At 51.5% G+C, this 27,373-nt stretch overlaps 1 protein-coding gene across 1 annotated transcript in view; it reads left to right on the top strand.

The window, feature by feature from the left end:
• MROH5 (maestro heat like repeat family member 5) overlaps positions 1–27,373 on the top strand; it is a 71,861-nt gene that overhangs the window by 6,566 nt on the left and 37,922 nt on the right. The window contains exons 2-15 of the mRNA XM_077942885.1: positions 3,855–4,036; positions 4,894–5,039; positions 5,437–5,565; positions 9,433–9,592; positions 11,110–11,162; positions 19,061–19,168; positions 19,478–19,594; positions 20,176–20,295; positions 20,735–20,881; positions 21,577–21,699; positions 21,841–21,920; positions 23,166–23,388; positions 25,060–25,155; positions 26,415–26,519. Coding sequence (XP_077799011.1) covers positions 3,855–4,036; positions 4,894–5,039; positions 5,437–5,565; positions 9,433–9,592; positions 11,110–11,162; positions 19,061–19,168; positions 19,478–19,594; positions 20,176–20,295; positions 20,735–20,881; positions 21,577–21,699; positions 21,841–21,920; positions 23,166–23,388; positions 25,060–25,155; positions 26,415–26,519 — 1,789 coding nt within the window. The remainder of the gene's footprint in view (positions 1–3,854; positions 4,037–4,893; positions 5,040–5,436; positions 5,566–9,432; positions 9,593–11,109; positions 11,163–19,060; positions 19,169–19,477; positions 19,595–20,175; positions 20,296–20,734; positions 20,882–21,576; positions 21,700–21,840; positions 21,921–23,165; positions 23,389–25,059; positions 25,156–26,414; positions 26,520–27,373) is intronic.

Here is a 27,373-nt window from a genome sequence, read left to right as displayed (position 1 = left end):
GTTTTTCCTTCTAGCTCTAACTTCTTTGCTTTATGTGTTTTGAAGTTCTGTGACTAGATGCATGAACATTTAAGATTTTTATATCTCCTTGATTAGTGAACTGATTCTCTTTATCCCTGTTATTTACTCTAAAATATACTTTGCCTGATATTAATATAACCACACAGTTTTTTTATATTTGTGTTAGCATGATATATCGTTTTCCATCCTTTTACTTTTGATTGATTGGTATCTGCTATATTTCAAGTGGATTTTGTATAGGCAATATACACTTGGCTCTTGCTTTTTTATTCAATTTGACAATCTCTGCTATTTGATTGTGGTGCTTTAATCATTTATATTTAATACGACTATTGATATGATTTGGTTTTAGTCTACCATCTTGCAATTTGTTTTCTCTTTGTCTCATCTCTTTTTGTGCAATTTTTTTCTCTTCTTCTGCCTTTATTTGCATTGGGTATTTTTTATGACTCCACTTTCTCTCCTTTGTGGACTTGCTAGCCACACATATTTTGTTTTGTGTCGTTTTATTATTTAGTCATTGCTTTTGGGTTTCTAGTATACATGTTAACTTATCTCAGTCTACCTTCAAGTGAAATTATACCTTCAAGTAAAATTAAAGTATAAGCATCTTCCAACATTTTGTTTTCATTTCCCCCTCCTGGCTTCTGTGCTATTATTGTTATATATTTTACTTCTATATTTGTTATAAACCCACAATGCATTATTATTTTTACTTTAAATTTTAAAAATAAAACAATTGGCCAGGCGCGGTGGCTCACGCCTGCAATCCCAGCACTTTGGGAGGCCGAGGCGGGTGGATCACAAGGTCAGGAGATCGAGATCACGGTGAAACCCCGTCTCTACTAAAAATACAAAAAAAAATTAGCCGGGCGAGGTGGCGGGCGCCTGTAGTCCCAGCTACTCGGGAGGCTGAGGCAGGAGAATGGCGTGAACCCGGGAGGCGGAGCTTGCAGTGAGCCGAGATCGCTCACTGCACTCCAGCCTGGGCGACAGAGCAAGACTCCGTCTCAAAAAATAAATTAATTAATTAAATTAAATTAAATTAATAAATAAATTCTATTTACCTACATTTTTCCCATTTCCAGTGCTCGTTATTCTTTTGTGTAGTTTTCTATTTCCATCTGTTGCCATTTTCCTTCTGTCTGGAAGACTTTCTCAAACATTTTTTTGTAGTGCAGGACTCCTGATGACAACTTCTTCTGGTTTTTGTGTACATGAAAAGTGTTTTTATATCACCTTCCGTTTCTAAAGATATTTTCTCTAGGTATGGAATTCCAGCTTGGCAGGTTGTTGTTTCGTTTTGTTTTTTTCCTTTCAGGGCTTTAAATTGTTGCACTACTATCTCTTGGCTTGCACTGATTTCAACAAGAGCTGTGCTCTCACTTTTCATTCCTTTCATGTGTCTTTTTTCTATGGCTGTTTTTAAGATTTGCTCTTATAATTGGTTTTGGGCAATATTATTTCAATGTGTCTTCATGTAGTTTTCTTTGTATTTCTTTTGCTTGGAATTCGTTGAATTTCCTGGATCTGTGGATTTATAATTTTCATCAAATTTGTAAAATGTTCAGGTATTATTTCCTCAAATATGTTTTCTTTCCCTTTCCTTCTCCTGTGGGGATGCAAATTCCACATACAAAATGCCATGTGATGTTGTCCCACATCTCACTAATGCTCTGTTTTGTTTTTTCCAGTCTTTTTTCTCTATATGTTTCATTTTTGGGTAGTTTCTATTGCTGTGTCTCCAGGTTCACTCATCTTTGCTTCTACATTGTCTAATCTCCTGCTAACCTAGTGTATTCATAATGCGAAATGTGTTCTTCATTGTTTTATATTTCCCATGTCTCTCCTTACCATGCTTATGTTTTGCTCTACCATGCTGGACATGAGAAATATATTATTAACAGTAATGGCAAAAATCGCAATTACTTTTGCACCAACCTTGTAACTGTTTTAATGTCCTTGTCTACTAATTATATCATTTCTGTGTTTGTTTAAATTAATTGATTTTTCTCCTCATTAGGGATTTTTGTTTTGTTTTGTTTTGTTGTTGTTTCTTTCCATGCCTAGCAAATTTTTTATTGGATGCTAGACATTGTGAATTTTGCCTTGTTGGGTACTGGATATTCCTGTACTTTTTAAATATTCTTCAGGTTTGTTCTTTAACACAATTAAATTACTTGAAAAGTTTGGTTCCTTTGAGGCTTTGATTTTAAAGCTTTAGTAGGAAGAGCCAAAGCATTGTTGTTTAGGGCAGATTTTTTTCCCCCATTACTGAGGTCATACCATTAACACTCTACCTAATGCCCTGTGAATTACCAGGTTTTCCACTCTTGCTGATGAGAAAAGGAACTCTTCCTAGCCCTGTGTGAGTTCCAAAGATTGTTCCCTCTACTCCTTTTGGAGCTTTGTGGTTCTTTTCCCAAATGTACTGAGCTCAGATGAAGACGGGGAATGCAGGGGATCCCCTGCAAAGCCTCAGAACTCTATCTCCTCCTTGTGCAGCTCTCTCCTGTGACTCTTCCCAGCAAACTCCAGCCACTTTGGCTCCCCCAGACTTTCACGTCCACTTCCTCAACTCAGAGAGAGTACTTGGTTTTATTGGGCTCCCCCTCCCTGCACTGCAAACTGGAAACTTCCCAGGCAGCTGGCTGTGGCCACGCTGGGCTCACCTTGCTAGTTTTCCATTTTCAGGGATCTTCATCCTGTGCTGCTGTTGTCTGATGTCTGATAATCATGGTTTTGTATATTTTTCCAATTTTTGAGTTGTTTAAGACAGGAGGGTGAAGCTGGTCCTTGTTACACCCTCATGGATGGAAGCATCACTGTCTTATATGTTATTTTCGGGACTTTGGGTTTTACTCTGAGTGAAATGGGAGGCATATGGGTGGATTTTGAGCAGCATGATCTGACATGCATCCCTCCCATGGTAGGACAAATGAATGGGTAAAATATTGAGAGACGGACTGTCTTCTGATATACCACAGAATTCACTGATTTGATTTGCTGACTTTATCTCATTCATTGATGCATCTCAGGAGCCTAGAACACGTCCCACCCATGGTAGGCACCTGGGAAGTGGGTACTAAGAGTGAACAAATGAATAAGGTCAGGAAGTGGATGGAGCAGGAGCCTGTTCCTGCCCCAGGAGCCCACGGGCAGGAGTTGTGATGGGGGACCAGGTTTGGGCAGCATCCCTGAATGGAAGGACATGGTCTCTTTTGGCCCCTTACGGCCACTAACACAGCCTGAGATAGTGCTTTCCCCACATTTGCAAGAGAAGAGGAAGGAGAGGAGAAGTCAGAGGCCAGCTTTGAGGAAGGAGAAGAGGAGAAGGCAGAGGCCAGCTTGGAGAAAAGAGAGGAGGCCTTCCTTGGAGGCCCCTGCATCCTCCCTTGCTCTGTTCTCACTGCTCCTGCAGCTCCCCTGCTCCCCTCGGGGACTTCACCAGTGATGTCTGGGTGACCGGAGCAGTCTCACATGTGGTCAGAATGAGATTGGCTCTCTCAAGTCAAGAGCCTGAGCTAGGGATGCCATACCCTGAACCCTGCAACGTCCCACCAGCCATGTCTGTCTCGAACCCAACCTCAGAACCTAACACTTGCTGGGAGGCCAGGCCCCCCAGGCCTACAGGTGATGCTGCCTACTCAACAGTGTCCCTGAGGCCTCGAGACTCCTGCCGTCCTCCAAGGGCCCAGCCAGTCCATTGAATGGAAGGACAAACACATGGAAAGATGTAGCTGAGCCCAATGCTGCGCTCAGCATCCCCTGTACTAACGCAGAAATACACACACATTCAGACGCTAACACCCAGGGTCCCTCCTCCATTTCAGAATCTCCCTCCCTGTCTCCACATCCACGAAGGACTCATCTTGCATGAAGGCACCCCAGGACTCTGCCTGCAGGGACAGATGGTCACACCCCACCACCATCCTGCTTCACAAGTCACAGAGCAGCCAGGCCGCACTGATGCCACAGGAGCACGGGATGTTCATGGCGGAGGCCTACAGTGCAGGTGACTGCCAGCCCTGGGCTCAGACAGGCAGGGGCGGGTCGGCCCAGATGGGGTCAGGCTCCAGTAGATCCCATGTCCCTCCACCAACAGCAGTCCTGAGGGTGACGACCAGAGGGAGTCTCTGCTCCAGGACCTTGAGGGTATCAAGTGGTGTAGCTATAGTGAAGCTTTCAGCAGAGAACCCTGCTCACACGACTTGGCCTCTTCAGGCCTCCTGAAGCACCATCAAAAGCCCAAATGATGCCCCAGCTCACCCTATACCCCACCTCCGCTATCCTCCCATTCCCTTTCACACCTCAGAACCACAGTCCAGGCCTGGCCCCTCCCTTATTCAAACACCATTGAATGCTGGATGACTGGACAGATGGTGAGAGGATAGGATGGATGGGAGGATGGAGGGATGAATTCATGACTGGTTGGGTGGGTGAATAAATTTATGAATAGCTGAATGTTGGGTGGATGGACAGGTAGATGAATGGAAAGATAGATGAGCAGGTGGATTAGTAGATGGAAGGATGGACAGATGGAACGTGTGGGTGGATGGACAGATGGAACGTGTGGGTGGATGGACAGATGGCTGGATGGACAGGTGGATGAGTGGATGATGGGCGGATGGGAATATGAATGGTGAGTGAGGACATGCTCACGCACCTGCACTCCTGCTCCTTACCTATGTTGAACCCCAGAAAGTCCATTTGGACAGTCAGGAGGTCCTGGACTTCTTACGCATCCATTCCCCAGTTCTCATTTTCAGAGTACTCCTTCCATCCCCAGACCCACCTCCTGCCCACCCAGCCTGGCTGCCACAGTGTGAGCTACCCACAGCCTGCTCACACGTGCCTTCTTGCCAACCTTAGCCATCTGCCTCAAGATGCTGCAGGACATGAACGGTGCCGACCTCTTCCACTTGAAGTACATCATCAAGAAGATCAAGAACATGGCTCGTGGCTCCCCCAAGCTGGTGATGGAAACCATCCACAACTACTTCATAGACAACCCGGAGGTGGGGACAGCTTGGGCCACTGGGGCAGGCACAGGGGGCAGAGCGGGAGGGTGGGACCCCAAGGTGGGCTCAAACCCTGGATCCTGCCTAGAGCAGCCACATGACTTGGGGCAAGTCTCAGTTTCCTCACATGTCAAATGGGCCGAGTGGGGAGGGAGAAACACTGGACCCGCATGCATTGACCACCCTCGGAATGCGCTCATGAGGCGGTGATCCTGACCCTCACAGGTGGAGAAACTAAGGCACAGGGAGGCCAAGGGATTTGCCGGGAGTCATAGAACCATGAAGTGGCAGATAAATGGCTCCTCTCACACCCCTCCCTGTCCACGCCCTGCCCACCTCTCCCACACGATCTGACCTGTTCTGTCCCCAGCCACCATTGCTCTGCCATCCACAGATCTCCAGCAGGCACAAGTTCCGGCTGTTCCAGACCCTGGAGATGGTCATCAGGGCCAGTGACGTCCTGGAGGAGACCTGGGAGAAAACCTTCATGCAGCTCGCCCTGGAGAACATGACCAAGGCCACGGTGGGCCTCCCCTCCCCCAGCAAGTGGGCCAACCCCCCACGAGTTCCGGGAATGCCAGCGGCTGCCCCAGGGACCCGAGTGATGCTAGGCGTGCCCAGCCTTGTGAAGCCATTTCCATCCAGTGACTCGCGTTCTCACCCCCAGCCCCTTCAGTGGGACAATCACACTTTTCCATCTCACTTTCCCATGTCAGGAAGGTGAGGCTCAAGAGAGCATTGTTTGCTGAGGCCAAGGGGCCCATAAGTGGGGGGGGCCATCTCCCCCAAGGAGGTGTCTCCCTGCAGCAGGCTCTGGTTCCCCTCTGCACCACCTTCCTCACCATTGCATGGCAGCTGCCTGCAGCCCAGCCTCTGGAAGGCCTGCTGCAAGTCTAACCCAGGCTGCAGGCTGTAACTCTGCCCTTGGCCTCTACCTCCTGGGTTCTGCTCTATGGAGACTTGGGGGTCTGGACCTGGACTACCCCCACCCACCCCACCCCACCCCACCCCACCCCACCCCACCCGCAGCTTGCAGTCTGAGAGCCGGCCCCAGCCGCCAAGTTTCCACTCCAAGGTGGCTTAGACTGACTAGGCCAGAGTGGCCCCAGGGGACACCTTAATACACACACACACCAGGGTGCCCCACGAAGCAGGAGTAGACACCATTTACCCTCCGTGTGGTGCCAAGTCTTAGTTCATGTGATCGTGCAGGAGGCAAAGGCCACTGAAAGTTCTTTAATACTCAAAGCTCCTCCCAAAGCGAGAGGCACAGCACAGCACACCCCACAGGGCCACACAGGCCTGTCCCACACAGGGTCAGGAAGCAGATGAGGGACCATCTGAACATGCCTTCAGGGCCATGGTGGCAGGAAGTAACGAAGTAGAGATGTCCCCTAGGAGCTACAGGGACACTGGCAGGTCGGGGACACTGTAATGGGATTTCCATGCTCCCCAAAAGATGTAAGCAGCTCCGGCTGCTCACCTGGCCCTACGATTCAACAAACTCAAGGAGAGGTTATTAGGAATAACAGACATCAAACAGCCAGCGCAGGGCCTACAAGCGTGGCCAATGCACCCTCCACACAGGGATTTGTGGCCCCATTTACCCATGGAGAGGCTTAGGGACTGGCCTGCAGTCACAGCCCAGCTGGTGGGCGGCAGGTGGGACACGCCCCTGTGCTCCCCCAGAGAAGTGAATGAGGCCACCCTAGGTGTGAGAGAGAGAAAAATGGGGAGCAAGGGCCATGTCCACTTAGTCCTTTTTTCCACCTCATTTCTTTTTCTTTTGGAATCCTAAGCATGTGTTGTCACACTCACCATTGCGAAGTCTATCAGGCATCTCTGCAGTTTACAGATCAACGATCCTAGGGAGCTGGGGTTGGGGAGCAGTGCCCCCAGGGAGGCGAGGGCTTCGGGACACTCTCAGAGGTGTGGTCTGGCCTCAGCCTCTCTGAGGGTGGACAAGACCCTCCTGGGGCTTCATGAGGAGGGGCCCCTGCACGGAGTCTGGCATGAATGAGGCCAGGACTGTCTACATTTCTGCTTCTGAGCACACCGCAGCCCCACTCCAGCCCCCAGAGTAAGTGGACACTTCTGCGGGTCCTACCCACCACCTGGGGCACAGAGGGGCATCAGGCACTGTCACCTAGGTCAGGACCAGCCAAACTCAGACAATCTTCCAGCCCAGCATGGAGCTTGGGGTCAGCAGGGACCAGCCTGGCCCCACACTCCTGTTGCCCTGCCCCGGTGGGGGGACTGTGTTCCCTGCACCCTGTCTCCCCTTTCCCGATTTACTCTTAAACCAGACACAGACTTAGGCTTCTTGGAGGCGGCTTCTTGGGCAAGGGCTTTAGGGAAGTAAGATTCTGAGCCTGTGCATTTCCAGAAATCTCTGGATTCGATTTCACACTGGACTGTGGGTTGGCAACCGCTGTCCATTGTCCTCTGGCCTTCATGGCTGTCGAGGATCCAGGGTCACTCTGAACCGTGATCCTTCACATGCGACCTGATGTGTGCTGCGGAGCTCGGGCTGGTGGAGTCTTTGCCCTGCCCATTCCGCAGGAGTGGAATTTGCTCTGGGTCCAGAATTAGCCACCAGGCTTTGAGGTCACGTATCCTTTCCATCTGGCTACCTGAGCCCTTGGTTCCACCGTAGAGTGACCAGGTGAGCCCACTGCTGCCACCCTCACCCAGTTACGTCAGTGTCTCTCTGTCTTCTCTTCTGTGCTCTGAGGATTCCCAGGGAGACGCTCACCCAGGGGCCCTGCCTAAAGATCAGGGTCCCATCCCACGGCAGTCATGCCAGGCCTGGCCTGGGAAGTGAGTATTCCTGGAGCTTACGGGCCTGGCAACCCCTGGACGGAGACACTCATCTGCCCCCTCCAGAGACTGAGACCCCAGACTCTTGCTGGGGTGGGAGAGGGCCGGCTCCCCCCGTGTGTGCAGAGTGTGGGAGGTACATCGAGGGACTCAACTACTTCTAAAACCATGTCACCTTTAGTTTCAGCCCCCTCCACTGCCACTCCAGTTCCAGAGGCTGGGAGACAAGAGACCCCCCCAACTTCAAATAGTGGGGGATGGTGCCATGTGGGTGAGCTGGCCTTGGCCTCTGCTCCACTAGCCTATACATGGTCTTCAGTCCTCTCACCTACCTGCTTCCGGCTTCCACAGTGTGGTTACTATTATCCCTTTTAAAAAAATCTCCTGAATGTAGTGTTAACTGAGGTAGGTTTTCAGAAAGAGCAAAATCAGATTCAATCACCATCTTCACAAGAAGCCCCCATAACCATACTTACCATGATCTATAAATGATATATCCATTCCACGCGGTGATTCAAGCTGCATGGCGGGGCTCAGACACCCCCACTTTCAGACGCCCCCAAGTGCAGGCAGGCCTCCTGTTCACCTGCCTCAGAGCCACAGAAGCTGCCTTATGGCTCCTATGAAGACAGAGAAAAGAGTAGACGTCAAAATTGCAGCAAGATGTAAAGGGAGAAAGGTCCCAGGTATGACCACACAGGGCCGGACTCCGGGACCCGTGTGGTTCCTTCCTGCTGAAGATACCCCTCCGCTGGACAGTGGGGGCTGGGCCCGGGTCAGGGAGGCCAGGGACCCAGTCAGCATCGTTCTGCCCTTGAGCAGCTGACTCCCTGGCTCTCCCGGACAGGAACGTAGCATCTGGTTCTGAATTCATGGTGAAAGAATTAAAGGATGTGACATCCTGAGCCACCAGGGGCTCAGGAGGAGAGGTGATGTGGGCTGGGGTTTCAGGATGAGCGCCCTGAACCCAGGCGGTGGAGCGGGCTCTAGGTGGGAGTGGAGGCGCAGGCAGGCACACCGCGTGAGCAAGGGCTCAGAGGCAGGGAGGAAGAGGAGGAGGTGCTCTGGAAATGGACGCAGACCAGGAAGGCCTCAGGCTCCCTCAGCCTCAGTTTTCTACCAAAAGAAACATGGGCTGTGTGGCCGGGCGTGGTGGCTCAAGCCTGTAATCCCAGCACTTTGAGAGGCCAAGACGGGCGGATCACGAGGTCAGGAGATCGAGACCATTCTGGCTAACACGGTGAAACCCCATCTCTACTAAAAAAATACAAAAAAACTAGCTGGGCGAGGTGGCAGGCACCTGTAGTCCCAGCTACTCGGGAGGCTGAGGCAGGAGAATGGCGTAAACCCGGGAGGCGGAACTTGCAGTGAGCCGAGATCCGGCCACTGCACTCCAGCCTGGGCGACAGAGCGAGATTCTGTCTCAAAAAAAAAAAAAAAAGAAAAAGAAACATGGACTGTGGCAGCTGTCCTGCCCCCTCAAACCAGCCCTGGCATGTGAAGAAGCGAGGTCTCAGAACAAGCCGCTCTTACTCTACCTCCCACCCTGCCTGCTCCCACCCCACCCCAGGAGCTGGAAGACACATACCAGGACGCGGCCAGCAACGTGCTGGTGGCCATCTGCAGGCACTCGTGGCAGGCGGTGGCACAGCATCTGGAGACGGAGCTCCTGACGGGCATCTTCCCACACCGTAGCCTCCTCTATGTGATGGGCGTCCTGTCCTCCAGTGGTATGTCGGGCGCGAGGTTGCGGACAGGGTGGGTTGGGTCACGGAGAGTGATTCAAGAGGTGGCTTTGAGACCCCACATGGGCAGAGCACAGGGGCTGCAGGTCACTTGTGCACCGTGAGGTAACTTAGTGCCTGGCAGCAACAGGCTGCTGCCCCGAGGACCCCCACTGCCCACCACCCCTCAGAGGGCCCAGGCCATGCTCAAGACCTCCCTGGAAAGAGCAACACCAGGCCCAGCCGTGTCAGCCCCTCTGATGGCTCACCCACTTCTGCTGTCAGCATTGCAACAGCTGGACCTGGGCGGAGCCAGGATGATAGAGGAGGTCCCGGGAGGTGGCCCAGGACAGGTGTGAGGCTGGCACATGGCCGAGCAACTCCACCACCAGCTGCTGCATCTGTCTCCTCCCTTGGTCACAAAAGGCAGGTGGGCCCTCCTCCCCGGGCAGATGAAGAGATGGAGCTCAAAGAGGCGGCATGGCTGGCCAGGGCCACTCCCAGCCTGTCATAGCCTGCAGTGTCTGGGCCTTGCGTCCACCACAGCCGCTGCCTCCAAGCTGTGGGAAGGGCCGGCCCAGACAGTGTGGCCTCTGAGGACCCCAGAGGAAGGTGTTCAGGGAGTTGCTGACACAAAATAGCGAACACTGACTAAGCACCTACCTAATGCCAGGCTCCCAGCCACACAGAGGCAAGGGCCAGCCTTCATTCATTCACTCATTCATTTACAACCATATGCTGCTGCACTTCCCACTGGGAGATGCAGGGCTGCCTTGAGGGCAGCTGGGAGAGCCCAGAGAGGAGAGGGACCAACTGCCTTGGGGCCATCAAGGAGGGCTTCCTGGAGGAGGCAGCCAGTATAGGCCACATCTAGATGGATGCGTAGGAGGGTGAAGAGGGATGCTCCCTCTGCCAAGGGCCTTCAGGAAGAGTTGGTTGGCAGCCACAGTGAGGGGTGGGGTTGGGGTGTGGCAGGGCCTGTGACCTGCAGGGAGGCCCAGGCCCAGCAGGAGTGTTTGGACCCTAAGACCTGGGGTGAAGCAGGACCCTGCTTGGCTTGGCCTTACACCCCCCACGCCAGGATTAGCAGGCTGGGTAGAGGTCCCTCTGCACCCTGGGGGTACTGCTGAGGCCACCAGATCCCTCCCCAAAGCAGCCTCTCCCTCTGGGGTAAGTTCCAAAGTTCCTGAAAAGCTCGACACTCTCACAATGCCTCCCTCCCAAAGACTTATTTTCCCATTCTTGAGGGGCCATGCTTGGTAGTGCCTCTCCATTCACCATGAGTGAGCCCGAGGCCCGGAGAGGGAGCCCAGCCCACCTGAGGACACACAGTAAGGGCAGCAGGGCTGCAAGCCCACCCCAGCTCTCTGAACCCAGAGCCAAGCCTGGCTCATGTCCCTCCAGCTCCCACTCCCCACAGAGCTAGGGTGGGCAGAGGCCAGCAGCATCAGCCCAGGCCAGCGCTAAAGGCGGGAGGAGACGGTTGTTAGACAGGGTCCTATGACCCATCCCTCCTCCCACAGAGGAGCTCTTCAGCCAGGAAGACAAGGCCTGCTGGGAAGAGCAACTGATCCAGGTAAGGAGGCAGCCCAGCTCCCAGTCACCAGGCCTTCTGTGGGGGCAACAAGGGAGAGGCAGCAGGATGGGTGCCTGGGAGGAAGGGTAGGTGGAAGGAGGGAGGAGGAAGGGAAGGCAAAGAGACAGAGAAAAGGAGGGAAGGGAGGAAGAGAGGGTAGTAGGGAGACAGGGAAGATGGGAGGAAGGAGGGCATGTGGGGGAGGAAGGAGGGAGGAATGAGAGGGAGGGGAAAAAGAATGAGAGGAAGGCAAGAAATGGGGATGGAAGGGGAGGGAGGAAGATGGGGGAACAAGAGGGAGCAGGGAGGTAGGGAGGGAGGACCTCTACTCTGCAGATGAGCACACAAGTCTGGAAAAGGGAGGGGACCGCAGTCACAGGGCCGGTAACTGTGGCACTGGGATTGGGGAGGGGACCACAGTCACTGGGCCAGTCACTGCGGCACTGGGATTGGGGAGGGGACCACAGTCACTGGGCCAGTCACTGAGGCATCAGGATTCAAACCTCGGTCTCCACATGCCTGGCTCAGAGCACATACCCAACACACTGGGCCAGAGCTGCGGACCTGGAAGGAAGGAAGCAGGTTGGGGTGGACGGAGGGAGCCCCAGCCAAGAAACAGAGTCCGTGCAGGCCCATCCCTGAACACATACCTGAGTGAGTGAGGGGCTGACATGGCTGAAGGTAGGGACACGAGACTCCCGCCCCCTGGATCCAAGTCCATATTCAACCAATCACCAGTCTGTGACCTGGGAGGACCCACTTCACCTCTCAGTACCTTACTTGCCTCATCTGTCAAATGGGAATCCAAGCACTTCACTCAAATGGTGGGTATGACGAGTATACGAGGTAATCCATGTAAAGTGTCGGGCACCGTGCCAGTGACACAGGAAGCCCTCGCTAATGTCATTATTGTTCTATGGTAAGAGTTGTAGTGGTAGTGACAGGAGCAGCAGCGGTGGCGGCAGGAGAATACTTGGAATGGAGCAGTATCCAATAGAAGTAGCACCAGCAGCAACACAAGCAATTAATAGAACAAGAAGACAAAAAATTACCGAGGATAGAGAAAACTTGAACAATACATTAACCAAATTCATCTAATAAAGTGCAAACAAAATATTCGCCAGGGGATGTGGGGGGAAGTAGGGATGGTTAATGGGTACAAAAAATAGGAAGAATGAATAAGATCTACTATTTACTAGCACAAAAGCGTGACTATAGTTCATTATTTAATTGTAGATTTTAAAATAACTGAAAGAGGCTGGGTGTGGTGGCTCACCCCTATAATCCCAGCACTTTGGGAGGCCGAGATGAGCAGATCCCTTGAGGTCAGGAGTTCGAGACCAGCCTGGCCAATACGGTGAAACCCTATCTCTACTAAAAATACAAAAACTAGTCCAGGGTTCTGGGACATGCCTATAATCCCAGCTACTTGGGAGGCTGATGTGGGAGAATCACTTGAAATCGGGAAGTAGAGGTTACAGTGAGTCAAGATTATGCCACTGCACTCCAGCCCGGGCAATAGAGTGAGACTCCACCTTAAAATAAAGTAACTAAAAGAAGGCCGAGCACAGTGGCTCATGCCTGTAATCCCAGCACTTTGGGAGACTGAGGCCGGTGGATCACCTGAGGTCAGGAGTTCAAGGCTAGCCTGTCCAACATGAGGAAACCCCATCTCTACTAAAAAATACAAAAATTAGCCAGGCATGGTGACATGCACTTGTAGTCCCAGCTACTCAAGAAGCTGAGGCAGAGAACGGCTTGACCCAGGAGGTGGAGGTTGCAATGAGCCAAGATTGTGCCATTGCACTCTAGCCTGGGCAACAGAGTGAGACCCTGTCTTAAAAAATAATAATAAAATAAAATAAAAGAGTACAATTGGATTGTTTGTAACACAAAGGATAAACGCTTGAGGTGACGGATACCTCATTTACCCTGATGTGATTATTGCACATTGCATGCCTGTAGTAAAATATCCCATATACCCCATAAATTTATATATGTACTATATACTTACAAAAATTAAAAATATTAAATTTTTTAAAAAATCACCATGATAGACCATATGCCGAGCCATATATCAAGTTCCAACAAATTTAAAACAGCTATAATCAGTGTACATTCTGTGACCAAAATACAAATTAGAGTTCAATATGAAATATATCTGGAGAAACTTCAAATCCTTGGAAATTAAACAACACATTTCTAAATAACCCATCAGTCAAAGAAGAAATCATAAAGAAAGTTAGAAACTATTTTGAACCGAATGATAATGAAACACAACATATGAAAATCAGATGAAAATCAGTGGGATGCAGTAAAAAGCAATACCTAGAAAGAAATTTATATTTTAATGCCTATATTAGAAAAGAAGAAAGGTATAAAATCAATTATCTAAGCCTCCATTTTGAGAAGCTAGCCAAAAAATGAGCAGATAATAAACTCAGAGTAAGTAGAAGGAAGGAATAACAAAAGCTAGAGCAGAAATCAAAGAAACAAAAAGAGACAAACAGCAGAGAATGGCTGGAACAAAAAGATCAATACATTGAGACAGATGCCATGGCTTACGCCTGTAAAGCCAGCTACTCTGGAGGCAGATGGACTGCTCGAGGCCAGGAGCTCAAGACCAACCTGAACAACGTAGTAAGACCCTGTCTCTAAAAAACTTATATTGAGGTTGAATATGAGATTAAAAAAAAAAAAAAAAAAAAACTTCTAAAAATTATCCAGGCATAGTAGCTTACACCTGTAGTCCAGCTACTCATGAGGCTAAAGGCAGAAGGGTCGCTTGAGCCCAGGAGTTCAAGGCTGCAGTGAGCTAGGATCAAACCACTGCACTCCAGCCTGGGCAACAGAGCAAGACCAATCTCTATTTAAAAAATGATACATAAATAAATAAATTGATAAACCCCTCACTAGACTGATCAAAAAGAGAGAAAACACAAAATACCAAGTTCAGAAAGGAATAAGGAACAACACGACAAATCCTTCAGACTTTAAAAATTATAATGAAATATTCAATAAATTAGATAATTTAGATTGAATAGACAAATTCTCTAAAAAACACGTTACCAAGTTGAAATGAGAAGAAACCAAAAATGAATAGTCCTATATCTATTAAAGAAATTGAAATCATAATTTAAAACATTCTCACTAAGAAAACTTCAAGCCCAGACACTTCTATCTGTGAATTCTATCAAAAAGTTAGAAAAGAAATAGTACTAATTCTACACAATATTTTCAAGAAAATAGAGGAGGAAGAATAACTTCCTAAATTATTTTATGAGGGCTACACAACCCAAATACATTACAAAAAAAGAAAGAAAACTAAAGACCAATATATTGTATGAAAATAGACTCAAAAATCTTTTTTTTTTTTTTGAGACAGTCTCGCTGTATTGCTGGAGGCACGTGCCAGGCTGCAGTGGCACAATCTCAGCTCACTGCAACCTCCGCCTCCTGGGTTCAAGCAATTCCCCTGCTTCACCCTCCCAAGTAGCTAGGACTACAGGCACACACCACCACGCCCAGCTAATTTTTGTATTTTTTTTTTTAGTAGAAATGGGGTTTCACTATGTTGGCCAGGATGATCTCAATCTCTTGACCTCATGATCTGCCCGCCTCAGCCTCCCAAAGTGCTGGGATTACAGGCGAGAGCCACCATGCCTGCCTGAAAATAGACTCAAAAATCTTAACAAAATATTAACAAATTGAATAAAAGGATAATACACCATGATCAGGAGGGTTTATCCCAGGGGCACAAGGCCAATTTAACATTTGAAAAGCAACAAGTGCAATTCAACACAGTAACAGAATAAAGTAGAAAAAGTTCAATCATATTTATAAAACATGATGTGGAAAAAGCATCTGACAGAATTCAATATCTGTTCATGATAAAAGCTCTCAACAAACTAGGAGTAGAGGGAAACTACCTCAATGTGACAATGGACATCTAAAGCTACAGTTAACACACTTAATGATCAAAGACCGAACACTTTTCCACTAAGATCAGGAATAAAGCAAAGGTATCCTTTCTCTCCACTTCCACTCGACATTACACTGAAGTTGCTAGCCAATGCAATAAGGTAAGAAAATGGAGAAGGGAAAAAAGACATAGAGATTGCAATTGAAAAAGTAAAACTATCTCTTTTGTAGACAATGTGACTTTATACCTAGAAAACCTTACAGAATCATGTTTAAAATACTAGAACTAATAATTACTAATACTTGGATTTAGCAAGATCTCAGGATACAAGATCAATATACAAAAATCAATTGAACTTCTATATATTGGTGACAAACAATTAGAAAATAAAATTTTTCTAAAAAATTACATTTTCAGCAGCATTAAAGATATAAAAGACTCAAAGATAAATGCAACAAAATCTATGCAATATTGTTACAAAGCATTGCAAAAAGAAATTAAAACAACCCTTAAGAAATGGAGACATATGGTGTTTGTGGACAAAATTATTCAATAATAGTAAGATGTCAATTCTCCCAAAATTGATTTGTAGATTGAATGCAATGCCAATCAGTCTCAGAAAATTGTGTTGTAGTATTAAATATAAGCTATAGAATACATTTTTATAAAGAAATTTTAAAGAACCTAGAATAGCCAAAACAATTATGAAAAATAATAAAATTGCAAGAAATCTGCTACTTGATTTCAAGACTTACTACAGGGCTACAGCAAACAAGAAATGAGGCATCGGCATAGATTAAACAAATAAATCAATTGAACAGAATAGAAAATCCAATATCAAACCATATGTAAACAGGTTTTTTAAAAAAAAAAAAAAAAAGTGTCAAAGCAGTTCAAAGGGGAAAGTCTTGAAAAAATAGTTCTGAAGCAATTTCATATATGTAAGCAAAAAAGTGAACTTTAGTGCCTAGTTCAAACCATTCACAAATATTAATTAGAGATGGAGCCAAGGCCTAAAATGTAAAAGGTAAAACTCAAAAGTATCTAAAAGAAAACGGGAGAAAATCTTGCCAGCCTTAGGGTAGCTAGATGTTTCTTAGGGCTCAGAAAGTAATCATCATAAAGAGAAAAAAAAATGATGTTAGATTTCATCAAAATTAAAATGTTTCATCAACTGATATCACTAATAAAATGAAAAGGCAAGCCACAGACATGGAGAAACTATTCACAATCTGTGTATCGGAAAAGAGACTGTATCCAGAAGAAAGAAAGAACTTCTATAACTCAGTAAGACAAAGAGGTCAATTGTTTAAATGAGCGAAAAGGCCACAACACACTTCAGGAAGGAAGACATCTCAATGACCAATAAGGAAGTGAAAAAACGATCAGCAACGTTAGTCCTCAGGGAAGACTCAGTTAAAACCACAAGGCGCCGCCTCCGCATCTGCGCCGAGGGGATGCAGGTGACCACATCTGAAAGGACCACAACAGGCACTGGCAAGGACGTGGAGCAAGCGGAACATTGAGGACGGGATGGGAAAATGGCGCAACCTCTTTGGAAAAACTGACATTTTCTTTTGAAGTTAACAGATGACTCAGCAATCCCACTTTTCGGTATTTTACTCAAGGGATGTGAAAACATCCATACGCAGAATTACTTCTACAAAAATGGCCATAGCAGCCTTACTCATTCTAGCCTCAAGCTGGAAGCAACCCAGACAGGCAGAATTCTGCACACTCTCCCAAAAGATCTAAAGTCAATCATCTCAGTGTCCATCTCAGGAAACTAGAGAAGGATCAAGTTAAACCTGAACCAAACAAAGAAAATGAAATAATAAAAGTTAAAATAGAAAAAGAGGAATGAACTTGCGGTACATGCAATGACATGGATGAATCTCAAAAACATGCTGAGTGAAAAAGTTCCAGACACAGAAGATCACAGACTGCATGCTTCCAATTACATGCAATTCTAGAAAAGTCCAAACTAATCCGCAGGGAAATCAGAACAGTTTTGTAGTGATAGAGCTTAACCAGGAAGGGGCATGACAGAGCTTTTTGGGGTGGTGGCAAATGCTCTATATCCTGAAAGGATGTGAATTACGTGGGCTGGATTCATGAACTCTACAGGAAAGATCTGTGCACTTCATTGTGAGTTAAAATACCTCAATTTTTTAAATACTTGAAACTTTAAAAATTAAAAATTTGGGGAAGAGATGGGCTTCAAAATTCAGAATATTTTAGATTTTTAAAAAAGTAATATGATATACACGCTGCATATTCCAAGAACATCCTTAACAGGGTCTGGGCAGATGCAGAATGAAATAGATTAGGATCCCTGCTACAGAAGCAAATAGTCACACCAGGTCCCACAAATTGCATCACGTCAGTGTGGCTCAGTGTCTGCTATCCAATGAGGTTGCTGCAAAGCTAAGGGGGAAAAATGTTTAATTTTCTGAGCTTGGGAATTTGAATTTTAGACAAGGAACTGTGGCGTTGTTACATGCAACAGTGAACAAAGACAGTAAAGGTCTGGGGGAGGGGACCTTCTGGGGGACGACCTCAGGACTTCCCAGGGGGCTGAGGTTTCATAGAGATTCTGCCGACACCTGTCTTGAGGGTGAGAGAGCCCCGCAGGTCCTACTGCACCCTAGTGCTTTACAGATGGCCAGGAGGAGGTCTACCCCGGGCAGACAAGCTCATCCAGCTTCTGCCATAAGTGGGGGAGCATTTCCATTCCAGGAACCAAGGGATCAACCCCAAGGAGGATGCAAACGGTCCTGCCTACGTCTTCTGCCCCACCAGATGTCCCCTCGTGCTCACAGCATCACATACTTAGTATTCCTTCAGGATAAACTTCTAGAAATGGGGTTGCTTAGGGAAATTGTCCATATTTTAAACTTTGATATTGACATTGCCTTTTAATTGAGATTGAAAAAACCTTCCAAAAATGCAGATCCAACCACCCTCCCACCAAAGGACACTTCCTTGCTGATAGTCAGTGTTTGACTGTTTGCCAATCTTAGTCAAAACGTTACATTAGTTTTCATTCCTGAAGTCTTAAGGAGGTTGAGATTACAGTGTCTTCATCATTTATGTATCCCTTCATCATTTTACAATGTCTTGTTTGTCATCTTCTTATCGATTTATAAAGTGCAGGTCGTTGATCCCTGATGTTAACCCTTGGCAATAGGCGGCAACAAAGATCAAAACAAAATTTTGCCTCATCTTCCAACTTAATTTATAGTAATGTTGCTGAACTAGCTTTTTAAAATGTTTACCTTCACATTTATCAAATTTATGGCTTTTAAGGTTTTTGGGTTTGGGATCATAATTTTGGAGGTTATCATCCAACCCCAAAGAATCTTTGGATCAAAAATCTTGGAAATGTTGAATCACAGAATCTGGGAACACTTGAAATTGAGAAATATTGTAGTCATCATTATAAAATCACGTGATGGTAGGAACGGAACTTTCAGGACCTTGTATTTTGAAGGGACAGTTCATTCATTGATCTGATTTCTCCTTCATTGATTTATAAAATTAATGGCCTATCTGCTGTGTGCCGGGTACCACACAGGGTGCTGGTGCAGCTGTGAATTACCAGACGAGGCCCTGCCCTCCCAGCACCCACCGCAGAGGGGCCACCTTCCACTGGCTCTCACTAATCATCTGCTCTGTCAGAGACTCCTGGGTGGTGCCCGGGACACAGTCAGGACTCCACTCTCCAGCCTCCTGGTTTTCCAGCCTCACCTTGAACCCCTCTGCAGAAAGCATCTTCAGGAATGAGTTCCCTGTCCCTCAGAGTTGTAGAACAAAGAAGAGAGCTGGCGCTGGGGACTCAAAAGAGGGGAGGGACAAGGGGGTGATGGATTCAGGGTTCAGGGTGGCCAGGGTGGGCAGGGGCAGCTAGAATCCCGGGCCCTGCTCTCAGGTAGAGAGAGAGACGGCTCCAGCCCCCATGCCCCTCTGCTGACAGATGGCCATCAAGTCAGTCCCGTTCCTGAGCATGGATGTGTGGTCCAAGGAGCTGCTGTGGACACTCACCACGCCCAGCCGGACCCAACAGGAGCAGTCCCCTGAGAAGGTGAGCCCTACCCTGCCTCCAGGAGCAGCCCCTGCCTGCCCCCTACACAGCCCCAGGGGCTCTATCCATAGGACACCCAGGGCCCTAGCAAGAAGTTGGTGGACTTGAGGCAGGGGTGGGGCCTGGACAGCAGGACTTGAGCTGCACCTGCTGCAGCCACAGGCAGAGGCTTGGACAGTCCACAGCTGGTGTCGCAGTGGCTGCAGGGGTCCGGGGAGGCCAAGCAAGTGTGGTCAAGGGCAGCTGCTCAGAGGAGGTGGCAGGCCATCGGGGGATCAAGCACCGGATAAGATGCTGCCCTTCCCGCAGGCCTTCCTGTTCACCTACTACGGGCTAATCCTTCAAGCTGAAAAAAACAGTGCCACAGTCAGGAGACACCTGCAAGCCCTCCTGGAAACATCCCACCAGTGGCCCAAGCAGAGGGAGGTAAGGGCCCAGGCCCCACCCTGCCCCCACCACCGCCTGACCCTGACCACAGGCTGAGCCTGATGGCTGGTCTCACACTACGCCCTAATCCTGATCACAGCTTGAGCCTTCTCCCTGTTCTCACTTCAACCCCTGACCCTGGTCACAAACTAAGTTCTGACCTTGGTCTATGGCTGAGCCTTGATGCTGATCACAGGCTAACCCTGACCCCAGTTACAGTCGTGATCTCAGCCGCAGCGTAGCCCTCCTCCTCCATCGTAAACACATCTCCTCATTCCCACTCCGGCACAGCCTGCTCATAGCCGGCAGTGAGGGATAATGGGCCTCCAGGGATCCACCTCTGCCCCCCGCGCCCCTCACTCCCCCTACCAGACCCCATAAGCCGTGTGTCCCCTGGCATGGGCTCGGTCACAGGTCCTGACAGAGTGGGGTGGGTGCTGGCTGCCCTGGGGCCCTGGATGAGCCCCAACCCCCTCTGGGGGTCCCATTCCCCCTCAGTTTTCACTCCTGCTAGGGGAGGAGCCGGGTCTGTTCCTGGACTTTGGGGTCCCCTGATGAGTGACCCTGACCCCGACTTACAGGGCATGGCTCTGACCTTGGGGCTGGCGGCCACCCGCCACCTGGATGACGTCTGGGCTGTCCTGGACCAGTTTGGCCGGAGCAGGCCCATCAGATGGAGCCTCCACAGCTCCTCCCCAAAGGTACTGGCTCAGGGGTCCCCAGAGATCAGCAAGGGGCTGGGACGGCAGGACCCCCACCCTCCATGAAGGCCAGCCTCTGGGGACTCCCAGGACACTGCCCCGTTCAGCAGGAGGGGAGGAGGTGGGCGTGGGGGTCCACCACAAGGAGGGGAAGGCAAGGGGCCTGGACTCCAGCCAGCTCCAGCAGAGCCGAGCGCCCCGCGCACCCCACCCTAACACCCCGCCCAAACCGTGGCCCTAACAAGGCCCGAGCCATCCCCCAAAGAGCCAGTCCCAGTCCCCCTGTTTTCCAACTGAGGGCCATGGAGGCCCACCGCCCCTCAGGACAGACGCCTGCCCTCAGGACCCTGCTAGAGCTGGGCAACCACCTCCACAGCTCTCCGGAGGAGGGTAGGGCGGGGTGCTGACACTCCTCACCTACCTGCCATCCCTCGGCCAGAACTCGGAGGACCTGCGCTGGAAATGGGCCAGCAGCACCATCCTCCTGGCATACGGCCAGATGGCGGCCAAAGCCCGGGCCCACATCCTCCCGTGGGTGGACAACATCGTGTCCAGGATGGTCTTCTACTTCCACTACAGCTCATGGGTACGCCCCTGGATGCCCCGGCAAGATCCCAACACCTACCCGTCCCCACCAAGACCGAGTCCTGGATCCCAGCCCAGCCGCCCTGCCGGCCTCTGAGAGCGGAGAATTCCAGGACCTCCCAGGGCCTTGGAGCCCACCGCCACCCCACCCTGGAATCATGAGGAACCAGGCCAAGCTTCCTGGTGGCCCCACGGTTTCGTCTGTCCGTCCCACCGAAACTTCTCTGGGCTTCATGGTGCCTCTACCCTCACTTCTGCTCTTAAAGCAAACCCTGGGTTTTCACTTTGGGGGTGAGGGACATGGGTGTGGAGAGGCCAGGCTGACGTCCATCATGCCTTGATGACAAGCCCCTGACTCCACACCCCACACCAGGGGCCTCCAACCCAGGTCACTGTGAGAGGCCCCGCCAGGGCTGCCCCCACCCCAAAGTAGCCACATCGCTGCCCCGGGTCGCCGCTGCTGTGGCCCTGGGGCATGGGGTTGCCACATCTCAAGAGACTTACAGGCACTCTCCCAGTGTTTAAACATTGTCAATTTACAGTTTTTAAAAAAAACCATGCAGCCCCACCCCTTACGAAGCCCCCCAGATGCGGCCCCAGTGGGTGGTCTCTGTGGCCCCTCGGATCACAGCCTCACGCTCCTGCTCCCACTGCACGCTCCCACGTCCCGGGCCCTGACCCTGTCCCCCATTCCAGGATGAGACCCTGAAGCAGAGCTTCCTCACGGCCACCCTGATGCTGATGGGTGCGGTGAGCCGGAATGAGGGCGCCCACAGCTACGAGTTCTCCCAGACCTCCGAGCTCCTCGAGTGTCTGATGGTGCGTTCCAGGCCCTGGGCGAGGCGGGCAGCCTCTCTCAGTTTACCCCTTGCAGAAGGGGTGGGGTGGGTTTCTAGGTGGTTTCACTTGGAAGTGAGACAGACCAGGCCTGAGTGGCTTGGTGCCACCTGCGACTTGCAGGTTTTGATGGAGAAGGAGCCCCAGGACACTCTGTACACGCGGAGTCGCCAGCAGACCATGCACATCGCGTCCAGCCTCTGGTAGGCCCCCCGCCTCACACAGGGCTTCCTCAGTGCCATGCAGCAGCCTCTCCACTCGCGTTTGGAGCTGGCAGGCAGCGAGGTGGAGAGGTCAGAAATGGAGCATCATTCTGTGTGCCAGGCACCATTCTGGGGTCTGAGGACCCAGCTGTGGGTCAGCAGGGAACATCCCTGTTCTCTAAGAACTGACACTTGGGGGGTGGGGACAGACCATGAATAAACCACACACCTCAGCGACACTGACACTGCTGACTGAAAGCAGATGGAGCTGGGGGAGCGAGCTGGAGGGGAGGTAAGATCCTCACGGGTTGAGGGCTACAGGAAACTCTGCAAGGAGAATTGATTAACCGAATATTGGTGGACTGGGCGCCCAGCACCAGCCCCATGCTCTTCTAGGCTCCAGAATATAGCCTGAGGCTGGGATAGACACCCTAAAAGGGGACTTTTGGGCAAAGACCTGAAAGGGTGAGAGTAGCGCTGCAGTGCCTGGCTGAAGGGAAAGTGGGTGCAAAGGCCTTGAGGCTGGTGTACAGCAGGGTTGCTGGAGGACCCCCAGTGGGCCAGGGTGGCAGGGCTGGAATGCATGAGGGCCCCGGGAGCCACGGGGAAGGTCATCCAGGCTACTGCAGGGCACTGGCTCTTGCCTGAGCGAGGTGGGGCCTTGGGGGAGTCACATTTGAGAAGGAATGTCTGGATCCAGTGTGGGGAGTAGATGGAGCTCCCCAGAGAAAATGGGGGACCAGTCAGGACCCCCTAGAACAATCCAGGAGAAAAGTAACAGTGGCCTGATTAAAAGTAAGAAGTCTTTAAATGTCAAATTGTGATGGTAGAGCTGTCAGGAGCTGCTGGAGGGCTGCATGCAGCTTTCAAGGGAGGGAAAAGAATGGAGAATGTGCTGAAGTTTGGTCCAAGCAACAAGGAGGATGGCACTGCATTCCACTGTGATGGGGCAGGCTGTGGGTGCAGCTACCCTGGGGGAATGCGTCAAGATGGAGATGCTCCTTAGACAGCATCAGGATGGCATTTAAAGTCAGGGACTGAGAAGAGAGATGGACCAGGACATCACCTGGCCAGGATGCCCCAGCTTAAGGCCCTGCAGAGGCAGGTGGGCCAGGGAGGCAAATGTGTGCACAAGAGTCTCTATGAACACAAAAGGCCAGGAGTCTGCAGGGATGAAGGCAGATGCCACTCAGCAACCTCCCCAGGTCCCAGCTCCATGCTAATGGCCCTCTGTCTTCCCAACAGCAAGCTGAGGCCTCCTATAGATTTGGAAAGGAAATCTCAGCTCCTGTCCACCTGCTTCCGCAGCGTGTTTGCCCTGCCGCTGCTGGATGCCCTGGAGAAGCACACCTGCCTCTTTCTGGAGCCTCCCAACATCCAGGTGTGGCCCATGGCTCGGGAGTGGGCAGGCTGGATGCACCAGGGCTGGGGACCCGGGGCAGTTCTTCACTGCTCTGAGCTCCTGCAGGTTTGCTGCGTGCTATATGCCGCGGTGTGTTTGCCCACCTGTAAAATGGGGGTGATACTAACAGGGCGATGGTACTTAACACTTGGCAACTAAACTGAGACACCGGGTGACCAGTGGCGCGGAGGAGCACCCTGTAAAGAGTGGCACATGTGGCCTCCCTCCCTCCCTGCCGGCCCTGAGAGCCAGCGGAAAGAAACTGGCAAGCCCGTGTTGCCCAGCCCTGCAGGCCTTGGCCACCATGCTATGTGGCAGGGTCAGGTCTGAGTTTTCGCCAAGCTCCCCAGCAGCCCAAGGGAAGTGGAGAGGAAGGGAGGAGTTCCCCGACCTTGTAGTGGTCCCTGCAACACCTGGAATGAGTCACCTTCCCTGCAGGGTGGGCGTAGTCTCACCACACAGCTACTCGGAGGTGGTGCCGTGCCCAGCCCACCCTGCCACCCCAGGAGGCTGGAGGAAGGAACTCCAGGATTGCTCTCAGCATTTGGCCAGTGCCAACCCCTTCCTGGGTTCTGTTCAGTAAAAGCCGCCCCTACAAAGAGATGCCTGCCATTGCTCATGGCCACCAGCGGGTACACGTGTGGCTCCTGGGCACAGTCACCGCACCTGACTTCTTGAGTGTCTGCAGTCCTCGGCCTGTAGCCAAAGCCAGTGTTAACTGAGCCCCTGCTAGGTGCCAGGCCCTAGACCAGTTATATCACCTTCCCAGCAGCGGCCCCAGAGTAAAGAAATGCTCAGAGAAATGAGGCTGTCTGGTGGGAAAGGCAGGGTTTGAACCCCGACCTGCCCCCCGAGGCTGAGTCCAGGCTGGAACTAGACAGACACACACTAGGGTGGGGTGTGAGAGAACGAGGGTGTCCTGGGCCCAGAGCAACACAGCCCCCAACTGGCCACACCCCAATCCCACCACAGTTCAGTGACCCTGTTACATGATGACACAGTGACACTGAGGCTGGCTCATCCAGGGAGTGCCACGTGGTGTCTGGGGGTCTAGCACTGGGAGCTGGAAGTACTGAACTGAGGTTCCTGTTGACTCCAATCCCCTGCCTACCTCCACTCTGGCAGGTGGGGCTGGCTTCATGCCATTCTCAGGTGAGGAAAGTAAGCTCAGAGAGGCAAACCAAGTCTCCCCAGGGTACCTAGTAAGTGAGTGACCAGAGCCCCAGGGCTCTGCTCCTGGCGGGCCCTGGAGGGGAGGGTAGCTGGGGGCATTTCTCTGGTCCTCGCGCTTCCTGAACATGCCTAGCAAGCAAAGCAGTAAAGATTGGAAACACGGCATGTAAGACCCGGGACTCAGCCCACTGTGTCATTGGCAAGGCCTGGGCAAAATGAAGATGCCAGCCCCAGCTTCACACCTAAGAACCTCCAGCGCATTCACCCAGCACAGGGCCCTTTTCAGCCTGGGACCCTGGGACCACTAAGGGTACCCTCCTGTGAAGCTAGCCCTGCTAGGAATGAACTTGCCTGGGCCACTAAGACACCTGTGCCCTTGGGTGATCACCAAAGGCCTCCCCACCTAGTCCCCACAGCTGCCAAATGGGGGTCGTGGCAGCCCCCTCGCAGGCATGGTGGCGAGCCCCAGTGGTGAGCAGCCCAGCACGTGCAGGAAGTGGGCGCTCCTCAGGCCCTGTGTCCACCTGGTCGTGGCACTGCCTGACCACCCTCATCTCTACACAGAACCTGTACAGCAGGACCATGGAGGCACTGGACCTCATGCTGCAAAGCCTCATCATGCAGAACCCCACCACCGACGAGCTGCATTTCCTGCTGTCGGTGAGGCTGCGGGGAGGCCAGTCGGCTGGGGCCGAGGGGTCCTCAGCCTATGGCCAGACCCCAAAGGAGGGCATCCCAGAGGAGGCAGGGCGGGACCTGGGGGCTTTGAGTGGTACAGGAACCAGGAGGGGTGAAGGCCACCCCCACTTAGGCATCACAGTGATTTGGGGCACTGGGGAGGGAGAGACAGCAGGTGGCCTGGTAGAAAGAGGGCTGATGGGCCAGGCGCGGTGGCTCACACCTGTAATCCCAGCACTTTGGGAGGCCAAGGCGGGTGGACCACTTGAGGTCAGGAATTCGAGACCAGCCTGGGCAACATGGCGAAACCCCGACTCTACTAAAAATACAAAAAAAAAAAAAAAAAAAAAAAATTAGCCGGGGATGGTGGTGGGGGCCCATAATCCCAGCTACTCGGGAGGCTGAGGCAGTAGAATTGCTTGAACCTGGGGAACGGAGGTTGCAGTGAGCCAAGATTTCACCACTTCACTCCAGCCTGGGCAAAAGAGAGAAAGTCTGCCTCAAAAAAAAAAAGAAAGAAAGAAAGAAAGAGGGCTGATGAGGGTTCTGCCCTCCCTCCTAGAGAACTTCCCCTGCAGTGTCCCCTGAAGGGTCTCCCAAACCCGCTGCCCCCACTCCCACCTGCCCTCCCTCACCTTGTCAGGAGGGAGACCAGAGCAGGCAATGACAGTCCTGGGGCAGGCGGAGGCCCAGGGAGGGGAGGCTGGCTCTGCCTCAGAGGTCAAGTCCAACGGGACTTCTGGCAGCCCTGGCTGAGGACTAAGACAGCTATGGGCAGAGAAGGGAAGGGAGGGGCCCAGCAGTCAGAGGGCACGCAGGGCAAAGGTAAGCAGTGCAGAGGAGCCCAGCGCGTCTTGGGGAAGTCACAGATGTGTTTCTGGGACACCACTGGGTCACGAAATCTCCAAATACCATGTACCCTCATCCTACTTCAGAGTCACGAATTATACATCTAATCATATATCACCTTAATAAAGAGCTCAGATTTGGCTTAAAAACTATTTAACGTACCTGTCTCCAGATGCCTTTGTAAGCGCAGCAGGCAGAACCTGGCCAAGGAGGGATGGTGCCTTAGGGAGGGGGCAGAGCCGGGGTGGGCGGGGCCTGCACCGAGTGGGCGGGGGGTCTGGTCCAGTGGTGGGCGGGGGCCTGGCCGAGTGGGCGGGGTCTGGGCGGGTGGTGGCCGGGGCCTGGGCCGAGGGCCCCGCAGCACCCTCTCCCTGACCCTGCCCACCCCGCAGCACCTGTACATCTGGCTAGCGTCGGAGAAGGCGCATGAGCGGCAGCGGGCTGTGCACAGCTGCATGATCCTCCTCAAATTCCTGAATCACAAAGGCAACTTGGACGTGAGTATGCGGTTCACCAGTCCCATGCTCCGAGCCGGCTTTTACGGCTGGGCCTCCTGCCCTGGATGGCAGGGGCCCAGCCAGAGCCGCCCTCCTCCCAGATCCTGCCAAGGTTCGTAGGGTTCAAGGCCCCCTGTACTCCTGCCTCCAGGACAGAATGGATCCCTGAGTACCCCACAGCACGGCCGGGCTCCGTAGTGACAGGCGGCCCAGGCCATCTCCCTCCTTGCAAGTGAGGGAACAGGCAGGGAGGGGCAGGACCTGCCCGAGGCCTCACAGCTGGGATCTGAAGGCAGGTCACCCTGACCCCTGACCCCTGACCCTGGAGCTAGGCACTTGTCTATGCACCTAAGGCCTTGTACAGGTGTTTCTCCTCCACGAGCCCCAGCTTCTCACCTGTAAAGTGAATGGAAATGACCCCTCCCTAGAGGGATATGGTGGGGCTCTGATGGGATGCAGGTGTGAGAAGGCTGGTAAATTGTACGACCCTGCACCTGATTAGGGGTTCCTTGCTGTGTGGAGTGGCCACCCCACCACCCCTCCGCCAGTGCAGCCCCCATCATGACATGGCTCATCTGCCCTTGGGTTGCATCAGCACATGGTCAGAGAGTGCACTTCCGCGAGTATGAGCCCAAACCCATGTTAACTCCCTAAGCAGACTCAGGGGGATGGGGAAATTCGTTCCTTGCTCTAATGCCTGGTGGCTGCCTGGTCTAATGAGGACAGCGGGCAGAAATGCTGGAGGGAGGGGGACTGTTCTGTCAAGGGAAAGACGCTGCACCCCTAGGAGGAGGAGGACAATTAAAGTGGCTTCAATTTACTCAAAATTCATTTCAACATCACAGGACTGGACC

This window comes from Macaca mulatta, chromosome 8, assembly GCF_049350105.2.
Source record: "Macaca mulatta isolate MMU2019108-1 chromosome 8, T2T-MMU8v2.0, whole genome shotgun sequence".
Lineage (NCBI taxonomy): Eukaryota > Metazoa > Chordata > Mammalia > Primates > Cercopithecidae > Macaca > Macaca mulatta.
Note: the sequence above shows the minus strand (reverse complement) of the source record. Positions and strands in the feature narration are given on the sequence as shown.